The 19,825-nt window shown below is 38.4% G+C and overlaps 1 protein-coding gene across 1 annotated transcript in view; it reads left to right on the forward strand.

The window, feature by feature from the left end:
• Positions 1–16,323, forward strand: part of KIF13A (kinesin family member 13A) — a 122,321-nt gene extending 105,998 nt beyond the window's left edge. The window contains exons 31-39 of the mRNA XM_026059514.1: positions 351–527; positions 1,818–1,910; positions 2,632–2,784; positions 3,258–3,335; positions 3,801–3,848; positions 4,290–4,401; positions 5,361–5,512; positions 12,743–13,841; positions 14,751–16,323. Of these exons, the coding sequence (XP_025915299.1) occupies positions 351–527; positions 1,818–1,910; positions 2,632–2,784; positions 3,258–3,335; positions 3,801–3,848; positions 4,290–4,401; positions 5,361–5,512; positions 12,743–13,841; positions 14,751–15,037 (2,199 nt within the window). The 3' untranslated portion in view covers positions 15,038–16,323. The remainder of the gene's footprint in view (positions 1–350; positions 528–1,817; positions 1,911–2,631; positions 2,785–3,257; positions 3,336–3,800; positions 3,849–4,289; positions 4,402–5,360; positions 5,513–12,742; positions 13,842–14,750) is intronic.
• The last annotated feature ends 3,502 nt before the right edge of the window (positions 16,324–19,825 follow it).

The following is a 19,825-nucleotide window of genomic DNA, read 5'->3' on the forward strand; positions in this document are numbered from 1 at the left end:
ACTTTTAATATAGTTGCATGAGGATTTGTATTCCTTTCACTAGCCTTGCCTCTGCTTCCCCTTTGCCTCCAGCTGTGCAAAGACTTCCTTTCTGGGGCAGGGTTTGCACTTTGCAGGGATTATGCTCACCATTGTGATCCACCAGATTTTAACACCCCTCTCATGCTTCTTCTGATAAATTCCTTATTGTGAATGGGAGGATTTGCTCTGTTTTGTTCAATGACTTTTTTTTTTTTCCCTTCATTAAAGAGTGGTTTTAGTTCATGTTAGATTACTGTAAATTATACCTTTTGTTAGAGTAATGGAGTCTTTCATTTCCCTTTCTCTCCTCTACTGATTTGTCTGTGTAGGTCTCAGCCACTGCTGCCTGGGACTCCTCTGTCCATGATTCAGTGCACCTGAATAGGGTAACTCCTCAGAATGAGAGGATTTACTTAATAGTGAAGACCACTGTGCAGCTCAGTCATCCGGCTGCGATGGAACTGGTATTACGCAAAAGGATTGCAGCCAATATTTATAACAAGCAGGTAATAAGTGTATATTAATCTTGCATTGTTTGAAATCCTTAATTTTATGAATGCCTTTTCCTAGCTACTTGCTTCATTTTGCTTAAGTTTAGTCTCCTATGCTTGTGAAAGACGGACAAAAAAAGTAGATTAGCATAGGTTGCAGCGAAGCCCTGCACTTCTGGTGTATCACTTCAAGCTGTCCGTTTTTCAGTCTAATTTGGTTCAGAGTGTAGCTGGTGCTACTTTTGCAACAAAAAAGGAGTTTACCTTCTGGCCTGTATGGCTTGAAACATTCTTTGATTTGGAGAAATTTGCAGTAGCTTATTTAATATAGGGTCACTGTAGCCACTCTGTTCCTGAGAGCATCTTTGGAGCCTTGGAATGTTTCATGTAAATGCAATATATTCTCTTCCTTTCTCTTTGCTGCTCTCTGTTAATTACAAATTAGGTTTGTTCCCCACCACTACCCGTACGTTCACATTTTCCTCCAGCTTTTACATGGTGATCTCAAGTAGGGTGTTTTCTTTGTCCACAAAAGTGGATTCTGTTCCTCTTCTTCTGTGGTTTCGTGGATTTAAGCAATTAGATGCCTTCTGAAATCATGCTCCTTTCTCTTTCCTAGATGATTGAGACCATGTTTCAGAATTGCTTCAGATTTTTTGAAGGCGAAAGAAAAAAAAAAAGAAAAGCTGTCATATTACTAAGCAATTTACTAAGCAGTTGAATTCTGTGCCTTTTTGTATTTGATGTGTTTTCTTTTGCTAGTTTCATTTGTCTAAAATGTCTTATTAAATGAAAATTAAGTCTACAGTTAGTGATGTAAGGGCTAATTGATAGTGAAATAAATTAAACTTGCGGTTTATATGAAAACTGTATTTGCTATTCCAATTATAGTTAGAAATCAGAGTTATGCTTTGCTATAGTAAAAGGAATTTTCATTCCTGTTTAACATGTGGCTCATAAAATGAGAAGTATGGGTATCAGACTTCTACAGCTGCATTTTTCTCAGTTTTTACAAACTGTTTTACAGCTATTTTATAAGAATCAGTGCAAAATAGGGGTAAAATGTTGCTGATTCTGATTGGACTTCGTAGTGTTTTGTACTGAGCATGACCATATGAAATACACAAGTTGTAACACTGTAAAGAATGCTTAAACTGTCATTTGGGCTGAGAAGCAACTTACCAAATTATTGTCCTGAAAAATGCACTTTTGTGGTAAAAACAAATTTTTGCATGGCAACCTTTTTCTTAGAGTGTCATAAATAACCATTGTTAATACAATAATTCAAAATTATTTTGTTTCTAGAGTTTTACCCAGAGCCTGAAAAGGAGAATATCCTTGAAAAATATATATTATGCCTGTGGAGTGACCTATGAAATAGTATCCAATATCCCAAAGGTAAATCATACCATATTTCTCTGGTAAATTCACTGAAAGGAATAGAATGACCTAATGTAGTGGGAGATACTGACTGGGAAGTGCATGTACAATGTTGCTGATGTGAGGAATCTTGCCAAAGTGTTTGTGGTGAGACCCTGTAGTAGTGGTAATTTTTTAAATCGTATGAGTGTCTAAAAGGGGAATATAGAGGCTACTCTAAAGCAGCTATAGGTCAGTGGAAACGGAATAGCTGGAAAAATTAGTTTGATGGCAATATAAATAGCTTTATATACAAGGCTTGTACAAAATTTAAACTTACTATAAAACTGATTTTAAAGGCAAACAAATTGGACAAATTGAAACATAAATAGGCTTGTCACCATGTAATTGTCACTTTTGTATGTTAATAATTACAATTTAAACTCTAGGGAGATCACAGAGAATTTAAGATTTGGGAAGAAAGTCATTAGTTTATTCATAACGTAGGAGGTTTCAGGTTATATTCTCATTATTCTTAAAGGAGATTGACTACAATAAATGTACAAAACTTATCCCAAGCTTGAGCTCTTCTTAGTTCAGCATCATTTATACCTGTGTTGAAAAGTCTSTGCTCTGTGCAAGGATTATTGATTCAAGTTAATTTCTGGATTGAGATGGTCTGAATAAATGAATCAACACATTCAAAAGGTTAAAAATAGGCTTTAATTTAAAGAGCTTAATAGTGCAACTTACAATTTAGGCTACAGAAGAAATTGAGGATCGTGAGACCTTGGCACTGATGGCTGCAAGGAGTGAGAATGAGGGTACATCTGATGGGGAAACGTACATGGAAAAATACACCCGGGGCGTCCTGCAAGTGGAGAACATTTTGAGCCTGGAACGGCTAAGACAGGCAAGGAAAAGGCATTTAGTGCAACTTTTAAAAATGGTTCATTGTAATTTGTAGAGATGCTTGATGTCTTTGTTTTAAAATTATTAAATTTAGTTTGTTTTTTGGTTTGGGTTTTTTTGGTTTTTGTTTCTCTTTTTTTGAAAGAGAGAATGAACACAAACATTGGACAGGTAAACGTATTTCTAAGTTACTGCTGTGAAATAGATAAAGCCCAACACTGGTGGGTCTAGTAACTATAGCTAGTGGTAGTTTAATAGTGGGAACCTGAACAGGCAAGGGCCCAAGAATGTAAGATTTGTTTGTTGTGTGTGTAAATGAAGTTTTGTAAATGTGTAAACCTTGTTTGCAAGTAGCAGCAATTAGCCACACTGTGAAAAAAGCTTCTACCCTGCTTGATGACTTCTCAGGAGGATAACATTAAATGGTCCAGCTTTGATATGAGCACATCTTTCAGTGTGCTTTTCTTTACATAGGCAGTCACAGTCAAAGAAGCACTGTCCACCAAGGCAAGAAACATCCGCCGGAGCATCAGCACACCAAATGTCCACAATGTAAGAACCATTTTTTCTCTGATAAGTTAGTGCTAATATGCTTTTTTTCTGTGTGTGTGTGTGTGTGTCTGTGTGCACATGCGCGCTGATGTAATGTGTAATCGTTACCATACAACACTTGTGTATTCTGAGCTAGGGCTAATACAATAAGTATAGAAATGCTGGCACAAATGGAAATGAGTCAGAGGGATCATTTAATAGAAACACCTCCCTACAACTCTCCATCCTAAAAGATAATAAAGTGGGAGGGGTATGTGTGGGGGAAAGAGTGGTCTAAACTCTTCTCTTTAGGTGCATTCACCTATCACCTACTCAAACAGTGCAAATGTTGCTGTCCTTACAGTCTTATGTGAAAAGAGAACATAATGGTTGTTAGGACTAAGTGTTTATGGTGTCTCCTCAAAGCTTTRTATTTTATGAATAAAAGCTAGGCATTTTCTCATTCTGCCTGTTGGTGTTTTGTAGGTGTCCTGTAGCCGATTAGATCTTTCTGCCTGTGATGAAGATGATAAGGTATGTAAATTTGAGTGTTCAGAAAAAACAGCAGCACACATTTTCAGGTTTTTTTCTCTTAAAACAAGATGTATTTGAGATTTGAAAAAATAATAGGAAAACTGTATTTTTTTAAACTGTATGTTTACATAATATACCTACTAAATACTGTGCTAATTATATTTTGAATTAAACCTCTTTTTGTCCTTCTCTGCTCTTCATGTTAGGTCTGTAGAAACTGATAATTAAGAGGAAATGGGAAAGATACAGGAAAACTTAATATACTTCACTGAAAAGCTTATCAGGTTCTAAATAATCCATCCACATGAGAGAAAAGTCTTCAAGTCAATAACTCGAAATTCCTTATTTTTTTAAAAAACAAAAAGACATGTCTGCCTTTGCCTATTATTTCTCCATGTTTGCGTGTATCAGAGTGTACATTTATGTATTTTTGTTTCTTAGGGTTGGTCTGAAAGTCACCTAGATATATCTGACTGTTCTTCCAGTTATCAAGATGTATCATGCTATGGTACTTTACCCAGGGAGTCCCCTCGCAAGAACAAAGATGGCAGTGGTGAGACTGTCAAGTACATATGTAATGACAATTTTTTTTTTTTTAATTGCTGTTAGGATGTAAAGTACATTCCTGCAACATTAAACTGAAAATTAAATTCTCAGTGCTTTTTTCCTATTAAATATATTATCCAGCTTCTTGCTTTAGCAGCTGAACTTAATCTGGAAACAGACGGAAAAGGAGAAATGCATAAAGACGTGCAGGAAAGGATGGGAAATTGCAGGTGTCAAAAACAAGAGAAAGAAAAATAAGCTAGGTGTGAAACAAATCAGCAGAAATAAAAATAAAGGAATTGCTATTAGCTTGTAAATTTGAAAATTAAGATGCCTTTATCAAAGGTGTTTTTTTTTTTTTTTTTTTTTTTACGGGTTCCTTGCATGATTTGGATATCTGGTCTTCCAGGTCAGTGTGTCATAGGTGCTTTATTTGCTTTAGGTCAAATCGTAGCAAGGTCTTCCTGAACGGGCAACATAGGTAGAGAAGCACTGAAGAAACAAAGTGGGATTAAGAGTTCATTCTTTGCTTCCTTGCGTATTATTTTCCTTTCGATCRCACTGATCATGCGTGATTGCTGGCTTGATTCCAATGCAGCAGGAATTGCAGCAGAGGGAAGCTTGGGCAAAGAAGGCAAAGAGCTGTCAGGTCTGATTTCAAGGACACTTCCTGCTATTTTTATGACTCAGATGAAAAGGAGAAATAGTGGAGCCTCAGAACGGAGGAGGCAGATACCGCTGTTCTCTGCTTTCCTTCTGTTTCCAGACTCCTTAAAGGGACATAATCTCCCCTCATAGAGCTCTGCGCTATCTCATCCTTGGGCAGTGTCTGAATACCTCAGTATTGCCTGACTTTCTGTAGCCATCTACTTTACAAATGCACGGCTCCATTACCATCATTTTAGATTATTGTCTTGCAGTCAAAACGTGAAGAATTGACATGAGCTATGTTTGTTTTCTTCCTAGGTGTTGTATCAGAGAATTCCCATGCTTTAATGGCCAGTCCCTTTAAAGTGTTTTCTCCTCAGCCACCAAAGTTTTTCAAACCTTTAATGGCTGTGAAAGAGGAACATAAAAGAAAGACCCCACTTGAAAGCCGACCTCTGCTTAGTCAAGAGGTAATTTTTGTGAACAACCTTGTTTTTATGGACATAGAGTTATTCTGTATACTTGGAAAATTGTTTGCAGCATGCATCTTTTGCAAGAATATTTTGTAATTCTCTGGTAAAATTAATCAGGTTGTACTTTATATGTGGGTTTGGGGATTTTTTTGTTGTTTTTTGTTTTTTGATTTTTTTTTTAACCTGATACATTGGGTTTGTTTCACTTCTTGGTAAGTATTTTTCTGTACAGGGTACTTGTGTTCTATTTTAAAGTAACAGTAATTTGCATTTTTCTTCAACAACATGCTGGTGTATTTTTTCCATCGGTAAAAAGTAATTCTGTCAAACGGTGTTCTAGGGTGGTTACAATTCTGACCTTTGTTCCTCAACCTAAAACACTGTTGAGAGCAGTGCATGAGTTTCTCTAGCTATTAACTTGAATTTTTGTATAACTAGCATGTGTGTTTCACTTTCAAGATGTCTTAATGCTTTCTAACCTGCACGCATTTAATGTTGTGCTCAGTGGTCAGTGTTGTGTGTGATGTGTTGTGTGTCTTAAACTTTGCAGAGCATGCCTTCATCTCAGGTGCATTGCGCTGGCAGGGTTGTGCCTTCAGGAAGTAATGCCAGCAGCATGCCAGTAGAAAGCAATAGCATTCATGAGGAGAAGATTGTAAGTTTTGTGCGGGTTTCTGTCATAAGGCCTGGTGGTGGGCTCAGGGCCATTTGGTGGTGGGTTTAAGGTAATTATGCTACTGTAGCAGGGCAAAAGGGGTTATGTGCACATAATCATTTGCAATTGTAACTGATGKTTATAATGAGAAGTGGCTTACCTGGCTTGTGAATGCAGTCTGTAATTTGAAATAACTCAGTTGATTTTATTTTTTTTTTTAATTATTCATGTGTGATTTTTCTTGCAGGGAGGGTGGGAGAGGGGAGGCTTTAACTTTTACAGTGCACAAATGCTCAAGTAAAGGGTGGGTTAGTGCATCGTGTTGCTGTCACTCTAATATACCTGTGTATATTACCCAGATTTTGTGACTATACCCCAGAGTAAATGGAATGATCCCACTTGGTGTAAGTAACTGTGCATTTAGGTGTGGGTACACTATCAAAGCTTCTGGTTGGCTGATGTGGAAGTAATACAACTAAAATAAGATCGCAGCTCTTTATTAACCTGCAGCCTGTCTTCCTCATAATTCAGGCGGTGCATTTAGGTGGAGGGCTTTTATTTTTCTATTCACCTGTCAAATCCTTTCATCACTGCTGCTTCAACAAAAGGTGTATCATCATTTCTGCTGTGTGAAAGACTCATTTCTAGGGCTGCGGAGCTTGGCTGTAAATATTTGCTTTAATCAGAACTTTAGACTTCAAATTTGGAACATTGAAATCATTTCTCTTAAGTATTATAGGCCTCTTATCACGCAAAGTGCCAATGATGGATTCTTCCTATTCAACACTTTCATTCTGGCCCTATAGCCAAACAATTAAAAAGATCTATTCTTGTTATTTCTAATGCCATTTTGTAGATGATAACAAAGTATCCTGAGCGTTCTGGTGTTTACATTTGCAGCCTGGCTTCTGTCTGGATAGCAGCTGTTTTATGCTCCATCGTGTTACTTTTCCATGGCGTAGTGTGAGTCAGCACGTCAGCCGAGTCACTGGTACACGTGAAGGGATTTTGAAGGCAAAATCTTTTAGTTGGTTGAGAAAGAGCCTGAAGAAACTAAATTGCTACAAAAATTTCCATAGCAACTTCAGAGAAATTTTGCTCTCTTGAGTAAAAACAGGGTCCCAAGCCAYGCATGCCTGGCATTAACATAGCTATTTGCCTGCGCTGTTTTCCAAAGATAAGCAGAAGCTTTCAGAGCTGGAAAAGGGCAATATCCTGCACCAGGCCTTCCCAGTTAGACTGAGGCTAATTCACTGAACACTTTAAATTAGCGGTAGCCAATAGGACCCTGAAAAGAGCCATTCTTATTATTCCTAGCTGGTTGCTCCTATCCTTGCACTGACTTCTCCCTTGCCTCAGCATAGCTTTTTGTTTGGCTGCATAATAAGCCAGATCAAGGGAACTGCTCCGTCCAGCTGAAAAATACTGTTTCGGAGTTATTTTTCAGTTGGATCTATTCCTCTGTCTGGTCGCCTCGTAGACACTTGAGCAGGTACAGGGGAGGCAGGCTAGAAGGAGCAGCCACTTGTGGGGAGGAGGTTGAGACCGCTGCTTTGTGTAGCAATGCCAGTTTATGATGGTATAGGGTTTATGAAATGATGGTTTCTGTTTTTTATGGCCTGGAAAGGAAGCCTTTGTAGGATGCACGCATCCCAGGCTCCTCTGTTTTTCAGAGCTGGAGCAAGTGTATATTTTAACCAGGCTGGAGGATATATTGCACACATTTGGCTGGATAGTGTTCTCCGAATTAATTCAGATATTGAGGTAGGGCAGTGTCACGGTTCCACACTAAGCAGTCTGCTCCCCCCTGCCAGATTCATAATGCAGTTCTCACGTTGTTAATCAATGCTCTAAGCGATCACTCCAAGGCACAGGGCCTCTTGCTCCAAGTTAATTATTGGATGATTGGTGTAGCTTCAGGTGGTGATATGTGCTTGCATTTTTTAGATTGCACAGCGTGTAAAAAATCCATTAGAAATAACAAAGTGGCTAAACAGACAGAAAGCTAGTAAACTTAACTAGGTTAACGTTCTGCATCTAAACAGGTATGAGTGTGATGTTTGGCCATTTTCTCATGTTTATCTGGAATGCGTTCTTCAATGTTCACGATACATCAGTGAAAGGAAAAAAAAATAGAACTGAAGCTTTAACAAAAATGTTTATCTTCTCTTAGCCTGAAATAGAGCAGTCAACCTAAAATTTCAAACATTGCTTCCATATGTGTTGAATATTACAAGTATTTCAGAACAGAAGCTTGACATAGTGGCACACTCTGTAATATGTGAGTACAGTGAAAAATGTTAAGGTTAGAGTACATGTTTTCACACGGTGTGTATTTGAATTCTGCCTGTAATTAACATGTCTATTTTTTTTTAGTCCAAGAGGAAATTCTCACAGCTTAATGCTGTGAAAATGGAAGCACGTGTGGTGCAACTGCTGAATAAGTAACTGCTCATTTGAAATGAGTAGAACAGGAACTAGCACCTTTGAGGTTACTTGCTGCAATTTAGGGATCTGAAGACTCAGATGCTTTAACTTCTCTGTTAACTACAAAGAACGTATGTTTGTTACGAAGCAGACATATGAAAGACTCTCTGTGCCGTAGTTCTTGCTTACTTAGCTTGTGTTATTGCTAAAYCTTGACTTGCAGTCTTCTCTCCTTGGTTCTTGCTGTCATGTTCTTCCTGTTATCAGTTAAGTCTGTTTTCATTATAGTCTTTCCATTACTTCCCAGGGAAGAGGCTGCAGCTTCTTTACCAGTTCTTCAACGATTTTATGCTTTGGTTCTTCCACTGGCCTGAGCAGTACAGGAGGGCTCTCTTCTTTTTTCCCACTCTTTTTATATCCACAGGATTTAGAAGAACCTGAAATGGCTTTATTTCTGCACTTTCCCTATCAGGAAGCTCAAGAGGAGCTTTGAAAGGAAATACTGCTTGTCCCCACAGTAGCAGCTTTTTTTGCTCTCATCACCTCCCATTTGCTGCATTCTTCATGACCCGTGTTCTCAGTGATAAGGCTGCATCTCTGTACCTTATCTTTTATAGTCATGGTGATAGATACACTGAAACCATGCACAGCTGTCCCTGTGGCTACGCGTTAGACTTTTCCTAACCAAGTTGCCAATGATCTGCCTGTCTGTAGAACTGCTTATTGGTTATAGTGACTCTTACGCAGATTAACTCTGAACAGGGCTCCTGTTTGTCCTTAGACTTTTTTCAGTAAAATGAGGAATCTTGCAGTGTTCTAAGGAGGAACGAAGAACTGTTTGTTACAAAAATGCCTTTAGTTTCAAGTGGATATTTAACTAGGATCCACTAGAAATATTTCCTTTGCAAAATGCTTATTGATTTGGAGTTCACTAAATATCTTAATAAACCCACTATATTTGATAAATGAACAGTGGACTTTTGAAAACATTTGGAAAATAACCTTTATTTCAAAGTTTTGGTTCTATGCAGAAAATTAAGTAAAGGTGAAAAGGAAGCAATAAGCAGAATAACTGAAAGAAGGTCCCTAAGAGATGAGCAACAGGTACACAAGAGAAATGCTTTGTATAGTGCTTTAGTGCCTTGGAAGAGGATATTCATAGTCCCAATAAAGTGGTTATGGATTTTTCCCTTTACTTTTAAAGAGACTAGCATTGTTTTCAGTTCTAAAGAATGAGGTTTGTAATAATATAAATCATTTTCAATAGTCTTATGTGAGACTTCATAATACTATCGCTTCTCTCCGGAGACRTGAATCACTTCAAAATAAACCCTTCATCCAAACTTACATATGAGAAATAATTCTGAAAAGGAGTTGTAAAAAGTAGTAAGCAAAGGATGCCAAGCCTTCATGTGAGCAAATACTAATAATCTGAAATCTGGTTGGATTTGTCAGATATACTTGGACAAGTAGAGGCATCTTGTTCAGATGCTGGTTGCAGTGCTAACAAAAATTTAATATGATTGGCAGTGGTGATTCAGCGTAAGAGGCAGCTCTGTATGGGTAATGTGATTGAGTTTTATCAATTATGAGCTTTCTGCATAGACTAAAAACTGTAAGAATGAGAACAAACCTTTGTTGCAGAAAAGGATCATAGTGAGCAATGATCACCTCAAAAATAAAGAATAAAACAAAATGAGATCATTTAGAAAGTCTTTACAGTTCTTCTTTATAAAAACAACAAACTTTTGGTTAGGACAGAAATCTTGTCACATAAGCATGTGTTTCTTAAAATACACCTATGAGGATATTTTAGATAACAGCATTATTATAACATAAGCAAACTTCTGTTTGGTGTGTGTTTATCTGAAGCTTTGTTTTACAAAGCTGTTTGAACAGAAGAGAGCTGATGTCATACACACTACATCCGCAATGTTTAGATTCAGCAGTGATGAGCACTATATAAATATCTGGATATGGCTGTCTTACAAAAATTTAGATTTTTTGGGGAGTTTTCAGAAAATATCATAAAACATGGAAGTGAAAATTGAAGGGAAGTTGGTACCTTAACTGAAAGAGCCCTGTAGAGTGGATTCTCTGCCTGTATGTCATAAGGCAAATCACTCTAGGAGTCTCTGTCATCTTTTTCCTCATCTGTAAAATATTTAAAGTATTTAAAAAGTAAAGYATTTACCTAACTTAAGGAGCATTGAGAACAGTTCTTACGGTCAGTGGAGCATTTGGATTCAGAAGTACAAACAACACTGAGAGAAGTCAATTGGTAAATAATGCAGTTTTAAAGACGTAGAGGGGCATGGTCCAGATTCTCTCCTTTGATAAACTTCCAGGTGAAGGATAGATGAGTTCAGCAAGCCAATTGGAAGCAGCTGTTGCAGGGCTAATGCAAACTGAAACAACTTCAGAAAGTACCCCCAGGATATCTGCTAAATAATAACCTAATTTTGGCTTGTCTTTAATTGGATGCTCAAAACAAAATTATAGCTAGAGGTAATGTCTTGCTTGTGGGTCTGAAAGCTTTTCTAATTTCTCCAGTTAAGCCAGTTGGTTTAATAAAGAAGTATTGCCTTTACCTGCAAACTTGGTCCTCATCACAGACATACCAAAATACCATGACTGAAACAGTGTAAGATAAGAGCTGAAGTCTGTTTTAAAAAAAAAAAAAAAAAAAAAAAACCTTATGTAAGTAGAGACAACCATTTATATGTTTCTGCTCTAGCATTAGACCATTAAGTGACCTGTAGTACAAAAGAGCACATGCTGTGTAAGCATTATGTTGTATAGTTCAAGAGAATAGTAGTTTATTGTAGAGATTAGTGTTATGCACTGAAAGAATGTGAGTGTCTTGGGTATTATAAAGTATATGAAACTTTTTCAAGAGGATGTTTATCCTAAGTTTCATCTGTTGGTTCTCAAAATATGTTGTTAACTGGTTGAATGCTGTGCTTTTCCTTTTTCAGTGATGATTCATGGTAGGTTTCTGAAAGCATGGAACTGCTTTAGTTACCACACAGATCTGCCTCTACGTGAAATCCATGATGCAGATAAAGGGATACAGAAATATTAGGCACTTGAGCTCCTCTAGACTAAAAGTACTTGAATAGTTTTTATTTTTCTGAAAATATTTTTCTTTCTATTGGGAATTTACTTTAATGAAGTATTTTTAAAAATACATAATGGGAAAAATGAGATGCTTGAAAGCATTCATGTGGAGCCTTGCCTGCTGTCTTTTGTATGGGCAGGGGGTAGCACATCAAGATGCATCTGAGAAATGTCCCAGCACCAGCTGAAGTCCTTGGCCCTTTGCTCTCAGCTTGAGAGGGTGCTCTGTGGAAGCTGTGTTTGTGGCCTTGTCACATTGCATCACCACTATTTATCAAAATGAAATTCAGCAGATCAGGGAACTAACTCCAAATTCTCTGTGATTAACTAGTATCTTGCGAAATCCTCATTTGTTTCCTTCTAAACATGTATGTGTATGAACACAAATGCTTCCTTAAAGATTCTCTGTAATAACTTATTCTTTTGCCTTTATTTTCAAATACTGTGAACATGTTCAGGTGTGATAGCTAAACAATGGCAAGGGGTAAGCAAAGCTATTGAGCCTCATGGCTATCAGATTAATAGAAAATCCCATTGTGCAAGCTGGTTTTTAATAATCAGTATTGCAACTTAAACCCTTTAAGGCCTTTCAATTCATATTTTTACTTATCTTGCAAGTGGTCAAGCTGTTCTACAAAATACCTCCAATAGGAACATTTTAATTAGTCTAAATCATAGGAAGAAAAGCTTTTATAATACATGGCTTTCAAAAATAGAGTACAGTGAAAAGATGCACATATCTAACCTTTTAATATTATGAGCTTATGCCAAACTTTATTGCTTTATGTATTCTGAACTATTTAGAATTCATCTTTATTTTCTAAAAATTGAATAGCTCAGTTAACATAGCTCAGTTGCTTTTTTCGGAGGTGGCTTCAATCCTCCCAATAGAGAATATTTTTATGTGTGTGTGTGTGTGTGTATTTCTCCATCCTTGGAAGGGGAAAAAATCAAGGAAGATTAATATTTTTGAAAACTTACTATTGTAAATTGCTAATCCCATTCGACTCTTTCTTCTTTTGCAGGACTCTGAGGAGGAAGATAGTGAGTTGGAGGCCATTAATAAGAAGTTAAGTCCACAAGGTTTTCAAAGTTTCCGACCTTATGTACCAGAGGAGTTTGCTGACTTCAGCGTTTACAATGCTAGCCTGGAGAACAGGGAATGGTATTCTTCTAAATCGGACTTCATGAATTCACGTGTTCTTGAGAAAGAGGTATCCCGCAGCCCCACCACTAGCAGTATCACTAGTGGCTACTTTTCCCACAGTGCCTCTAATGCTACTCTGTCTGACATGCTTGTTCCCTGTAGTGATAGCACAGATCAGCTAGCCGGTCACATGAAGGAGCTGGACTCTAATGACTCTTCAGGACCATCTCTTGCACATGATTTAAGATCTTCTTTGAACAAGGAGTTTCGAGAGTCAGAAAAGGAGTTAGTGACAGAAAAGTTACTTGTGTCACCTTTGAAACAAAACAGTGCCTTAATGGAACAATCACCACTGTCCCTCAATGCCACTAAAAAAGACTCTCAGCAGTTACCTACAGCTGGATCATTTTCAGCATTAGATTCCTTGAATGGCAAACATATTTGTTGTACAATTGAATTTTCAACCCGCGAAGCAACAGTTGAGAACACAACGGACGTTCTTGAAGATCATTCGTTTACAGAGTTTATGGGCGTGGAAGATGGAAAGGACTTTGACCATTCAGCAGCTCCACAGTTATGTTCCACTGTGTCCTCTAATGGGGCGAGTGCCTCAGCGTTACCCCAAGGCACTGACAAGGAGCAGAGCACGCGCCTGGGGCAGCTGGGCTCCACAGCAGCAGATGACCACATTGCAAACGCTGTGGAAAGYCCTGTGCGTTCTGTATCGGCAAAAGAGACTTCAGACCATCAGACTAATCCTGAAGCTTCCACAGATGATTTTATTGGGAAGGACCACTTGGATGGTTCTGATGGTGAAGAAGGTGCTTCTACAGACCAGGCCCATGTTTTGCCTAGTTGGGTGGCGGTGGGTGAACAAGTTTGTGTTGGAAGTAATAAGATGGGCACAGTGAGATACGTTGGAACAGTGGATTTTTCAGCTGGAATCTGGATTGGAGTTGAACTAAATGTTCAGCTGGGTAAGACTAAACATGCTCTGGGTTATTTATGTAGCTAGCGTAACCTATTTTAAAGTTGCACTATGATCATACACTGTGTTGGGAAATAAATACCTCCATATTAGCTTGGCATCTGATGCACCCAGTTTTCTAGGCTTTCTATTTATACAGATGCTTTGATTGGTAAGAGTTAATTTTTAAAAATCTGTCTGAAAGCCCTATTTTCCTTGTGTTGTGCAGAATAATGGTTTTATGTTTTGAGTGGCAGTTCCCATTGGTACCCATCTATCTTTACAGAAAATAAAAAAATTAAAGCCTGAAATTGGCAGATTTTTTTTAAATCAACATGTGTGTTCATGGACAGGGCCAATAATGGAAATCACTTGTCAAATTGGTTTGCTGTCTATAGCTTTCACAGAGATCTTTTTTTTCACTGGAGGAAAATTTATTAATAGAGCACAATTTTTAAACTTCAATCCAATTTGATGGGGTGAGAAAAAGAACCACTGTACTGATAGAGTAAGATTCCTACAACAAATGCCTTCAGATCTTTTGAGAAGATAGTATTTCTAAGAGTTTAATTGATTTCAACACTGATGCAGGAAGTTTCTCTGATAGCAAAATTCTGGACTTTATAAGCAATTAATTTTGAGGTTGACATTTATTTTATAAAATGAACAAAGTTTGAGGTTTTTAAACTTTTAGTTACCAAAGTAATATTACAGGGAATCATCTTTTTGATCACAGTTCAAACCCTCCTTTCCAGGTTTGCTCTCCATAGTGTGTGGTATCATTCTGTTTCCATTGCTCAGAGCTAAAGCCTTGACTATTCAACAAATAATAGTCAAAGATATTTACACTTCAAGGCTACAATTATATGTGCTAATAAAATTACCAACAATTAATTCTATGCCTTTATTTTCATTGAAGGAAAGCACAATGGAACTGTAAAAGGCAGAGAGTACTTCCACTGCAAACCACGACATGGTGTGTTTGTTCGTCCCGGGCGCCTCAGTAAAGCACCAGCTTCCACAAAGAAGTTGAGTAGCACTTCACGATCTCAGGCATCTTCCACTTCAGAGAAACGGAGAAGTTCTCTACTTCAAGGCTCATCATCCACTTCTAAACCAGGAGGAGATGTCCTCTGTCATTCAGGAGATGCGGCGGCTTCTGCTTTTTCTAGGAAGCAGAAAAACAGGAAATCTTGGATTAACTGAACTGCAGTATTTTTGCACTTACTACACACATCACTGTGTAGAAAACTATGGATTTTTGAAGCTGTTGTATATTTTAATCTGTCCATACCGAATGTGTACTCTCTAGAGTCTTTGACTTAATTCCCTAATTTTTTATAAATAATATATATATTATATATATGAATGTGTATCTATAGGTTGTCTGCCACTGGGCAGATATGGCTGCACACTAAAATACAGTTAAAGCTGATCTGTAGATAATTGAGGTACTGGACTGTTTGTTACGCAACAACTTGGGAGATATATTTTAAACAACAAAGAAAATATTTTATTGTGGAAAAACAGGATGTAAATCCATATTTAAAAAAAAAAAAGAAACTACAGTTTGCTGTTCTTAATTACCAAAGAACTTGTTTTAGACTGACACATTTGCTGTTTATATCTTTCTATTGTAAATGTTTTAACTGATAGCTTGGTGCCATGTTTCTTTTAGTCACTGGGCACCATGCTGCCTTACGTTCTGTGTTTAAGCACACTGAAATATCTGACTGCTTCATATTTTTTGTCTTCCTAGAGGCCTGCCACTGTGCTGACTTGGCATTGTATTGAAAAGACGAACGATGCCTGAAGCTATAAGTCTGGCGTTTCGTATGTTAACATAAGCCAGCTGGGCAGTTTGACTGCAGAAACAGTATTACTGCAAGGGTTTGAGAGGACGACACTGAGGGTTTTTTGGTTTGGGTTTTTTGTGTTTTTTTTGGTGGGGGAAGTGGGGAGACAAAGAAGCAGTAAATGGATCATGACTGCAAACTTTGCACTTGTTACTTGCTGGTTATTATCAAGGTGAAATAGAACCTGCTAAAGTAATCTTAATCTGTAAAGTTTATTTTAATAATGGGAATAATGGAGGGATTTGTGTATGGTGCTCATGAATTCCTAAGAAGGTTGTTCCACATGTAGATACTGTAGATGCCTGTACAAGTGTTCTGGATATTTGTAAAGTAACTTGGTAACAATGAGTGAAGTGAATGGCCTGCTGTATCTGTTCCGTGTTTCTGAGCAAGTGAATGAGTGAGATACCTGGGACCTTACTGAAAAGCTGCTGTTTGTTCTTTGATTGTTGTGTACAGTAAGCGGACTCTAGTATTTTACTATTTACTGTAAAGAACTGTAATTTATATACTGCCATACTGTATTTAATTGGTACAGACCTTTTGTGTGTTAGAATACAGACTGTTTACTTAGAATTTTAAAGAAAATGTTTTGCTTGTATTTGATACAATTAGGTTTCATAATGAAATAGTAAGCTTAATTCTGTTACTAGTTTATGGTGCTCAGATTCAAAGTACTTCGTAAATACGCTGAAAGATAAGATGCTCAGAGTGGAAGACTGGATGGTATTAATCCATTTTATCACTGACCAGTTCATGCAGCCTAAGATGAGACTAGTCCATGGGGCAAGGCCCTGTTCCTCACCTGCTGGTTTCCCTTCCTTCGTACACGGGGCAGTGGAGCTGTGCAACTCCTGCCAAAGAGTGGTGCCGATCAAGGGGAGCCTGGACACGGTCCTAGGAGACGGGTTCATTGCTAAATATGTCAAACAGCCATCTGAGCAGAACACAGGTGGCAGCTGGGGGGTGGAATTAAGTGTATTTGCCCTTGACGCTGCTTTTGGCAACTCTGAGCTAGGATTCTTATGCTTGTGGAATTGATTTTGGTGGAAGGAACATTTTTGCAGATCATATTTCTGGTGTTCACCTAGGCTTGCTCTCCTTGCATTCATGATACTGCTGCTGGAGGAGGTTACCATAATAGAAGAACCGCTTTATGCAAAAGCATTTTATCAAGGACAGTAGGTGATCTTAGAATTCCACCAAGTGTCTACACTCAACCCACCATCTCGAAATTAATTTTAGATGTCACTTTAATCTTCCTAAAAATATTCTCTCACACACATGCACCCACTCTGTCAGTCTCTCTCTCACTGTCTCTCACTCACTCACTCAGATATATTTCTCTTAGAACAGTGTAAACAATTCTGAAAGTTAATGGGGCCACTTTCTTATGGCAAAGATACAGTATTTATACCAGGTTACCATCAGACACACTAGGCTGTTCATTGTTTTAGGCCGTTGAGAATGTAGAATACATGGTTGCTTAAGAAACACTGGAATAATTGTGCTGCTTTGGGTATACAATCTATAAATGCCAGAAAAACCTAAACAAGCCAAGCTATTTGTGTGCTGTACACATTTGGCATAACTTGTGTTATCATGGATTCTCTTATATTGAGAGACCTGTACTTTTGCAAACCTTCCATGTTAACATGTCTTGCCCTAGGTGTTAATTTAAAGTTAGGAAGAACTTACCTGATGAGTGCAGTGCAATAATGTGAAAGTGTAGGCATTTTATTTGATTTGCTGCTCAAATTTTGTTGCTTAAATAGAGAAGCACTTTTTCTATTAGTAATGTTGGAGTAATAGTTTGGTGTGTTGAATTTCATAATCAGCTGAAGAATGCGGTGAATTTTGGCCACAGTGATTTTCCAACTGCAAATTGTTTTTCTTTGTTTTTTATAAAATATTATCTTAACTAGCATCTAACATACACTGTCTAATAAGCAGGATATACAATCCATGCTAAGCCCTAGGTTTAAAAATAAACCAACTGCAAACATAATACTGAACAATACAGGGTAGAACCAGCCCGTCATTTCTCTGAGCTGGCAGAACAAGCCTGTCATCTCAGTGACTTGGTTAATCCAAACAGTATTATGTAATTTTAATCATCAAGATGGTTATAGTGTTAAATAAGATCATACTGGCCTTTATCTTGTTTTCTGAATTTACTACTTTTTTTTTTTTTTCAAGCTACGTGCTTTTATAAAGATTCAGCCAAAGCACTCAGCGAACTGAAACAGCTCATGCGCCCCAACAGGCAAAAGCACAGTGTTTAATCAGTACTTCTCATTGGTTCAAATATTTCCCTGCAAAAGACTTCCTTGACATTTGCAGCTGAAGGCAGAATATTAAATGCTGTTATGTAAGTAAAGAGTAGTCCCATGAACATTAACAAATGAAATGCAGGCTGCAAAACAGTGGGACCAGCAGTTGTATGTTCTCTTTCCCTGCACTGTCCTTAAGTGCTTCTGGCTTTCTGCCTGTCCCTCCTGCTTCCCGCTGATAACGCTGCATGTCCTGCAGCTGCAACCTGGGTCAGAGGCAGAAGCTGCTGCCTGGCTGTGGGGGCTGGTAGGGGGTGGACCTGAACAGTACTTCTGCTGTAATGGCAGAACTTGCATTTCAGTCTGTCTTATGGTGGGGTGCACGTTTTAGGCGACTTCTCATCTGTTGAGTGACTGATCTTAAAATAATCAAAGAAAAAAAATCCCTATGATATCTCAGATTTATTGAAAAGAACTGAAGAGACATAAAATTTGGGAAGGGTGGAAAGAAAGAGGATGGCTGAAAGCAATGGCTATGTCATTTCTACAGGAAAACAAGTTAAAAACAGCTTTCTTCATAAAAAACTGTGGAAACTGAGTAAGCTGTCAGATGTTTTTTTTAATGCCATGAATGCCTAAGTGGCATTAGTATAGCAGTGTACAGGAGTCTTGTTAATTAACATGCAAACTGTTAATGCCCAAGATCAGACCTCAGACTGATGACTCTAGAAAAGCATTTAGCTTTTCAAATATACTTGTGTATAATTTAATCTGTGCTAATTCTGACATTGCATAAGCCACTAAAGTAGAAAAGAAAAAGTACATGGCAGTGTTCAGAGGAAAGCTATGATTCCACAGTTGTGGTGTGGTGGTTTTTTTTGTTTTTTTTTTGGCTGCCCTCCATCCTCTCCTGCCCAGATTCTGCCTTAAAGCCAAATGTGGACTCTGGTCAGTCACTCTGTAATGAAATTTATTTGGAATATAAGACCCTAGCAGAAGAATGTTATATTTCCTTATGCAGCCATACAAGAATCAGCATGTTACATAGGTAATATTTTTAAATATTACCTATGTGAGTTAGTGTAATACAGGGAGTGAGTGTAATTATATAGTCTTATTAGAGAAATACAGACACTGATTTGAAGAAGATAAAATATTTTTATTAAATAGAAAAAGGGAAAAGTGTGCTTCATTGAAATGTTATGAAAAAGCCTTACCCATCATGTGCATAAGGCCTAAGACTATGCGGCTTCTGGCATTGAAGCTAAGGGGAGGCCGAAGGGAGCAGCTGTCTGCTGGGCGGCTGTGCCGTGGGGCCTGCTCCAGTGCCCGGCGGTATGGGGGGCGCGTGGGTGCTGGAGGGGTGCGTGGTCCCTGGCAGCCCTCACTCTGCACCTCGCTACATGGGGATGGGGGAATAAGGTTATTAGCCACCGTCTATTAGATGGAAAAATGCAGGCGTTGGCTCAGACTCTCCATTAGGTTGCTGATGGCAGGTGTCTGAAAGGGGGAAGGAGACTTCCAGGAGGATTATCCCTCCCCTCCTCAGGCAGTCACTCGTAGCCCCGGGTGTGCAACGCATGGCCCAACTTGCCTGGCAGTTTCCCTTTTTGATGTTAGCACGTAGCTGTGTTGCGGTAAATAACCAAGCGATGCAGCTGCTCGAATACACTTGAATTGCGATGTCATTGCAATCCTCGGGCTTTAGCTTTCCCGGCATGAATTTCTAAAGTGTGGGGGTTTGGGTGGGGTTTTTTGTTGTTGTTTTTTTCCCCGTGCTGGTTCGGGAGCCACGGCGCACGTAAAGACGATCAAGCCGGGCCCCGAGCGCTTCCCTCCGCCGCCTCGCATTGGACGAGCCGTGC

The sequence above is a fragment of the Apteryx rowi genome, unplaced genomic scaffold (assembly GCF_003343035.1).
Source record: "Apteryx rowi isolate R43461 unplaced genomic scaffold, aptRow1 scaffold_159, whole genome shotgun sequence".
NCBI lineage: Eukaryota > Metazoa > Chordata > Aves > Apterygiformes > Apterygidae > Apteryx > Apteryx rowi.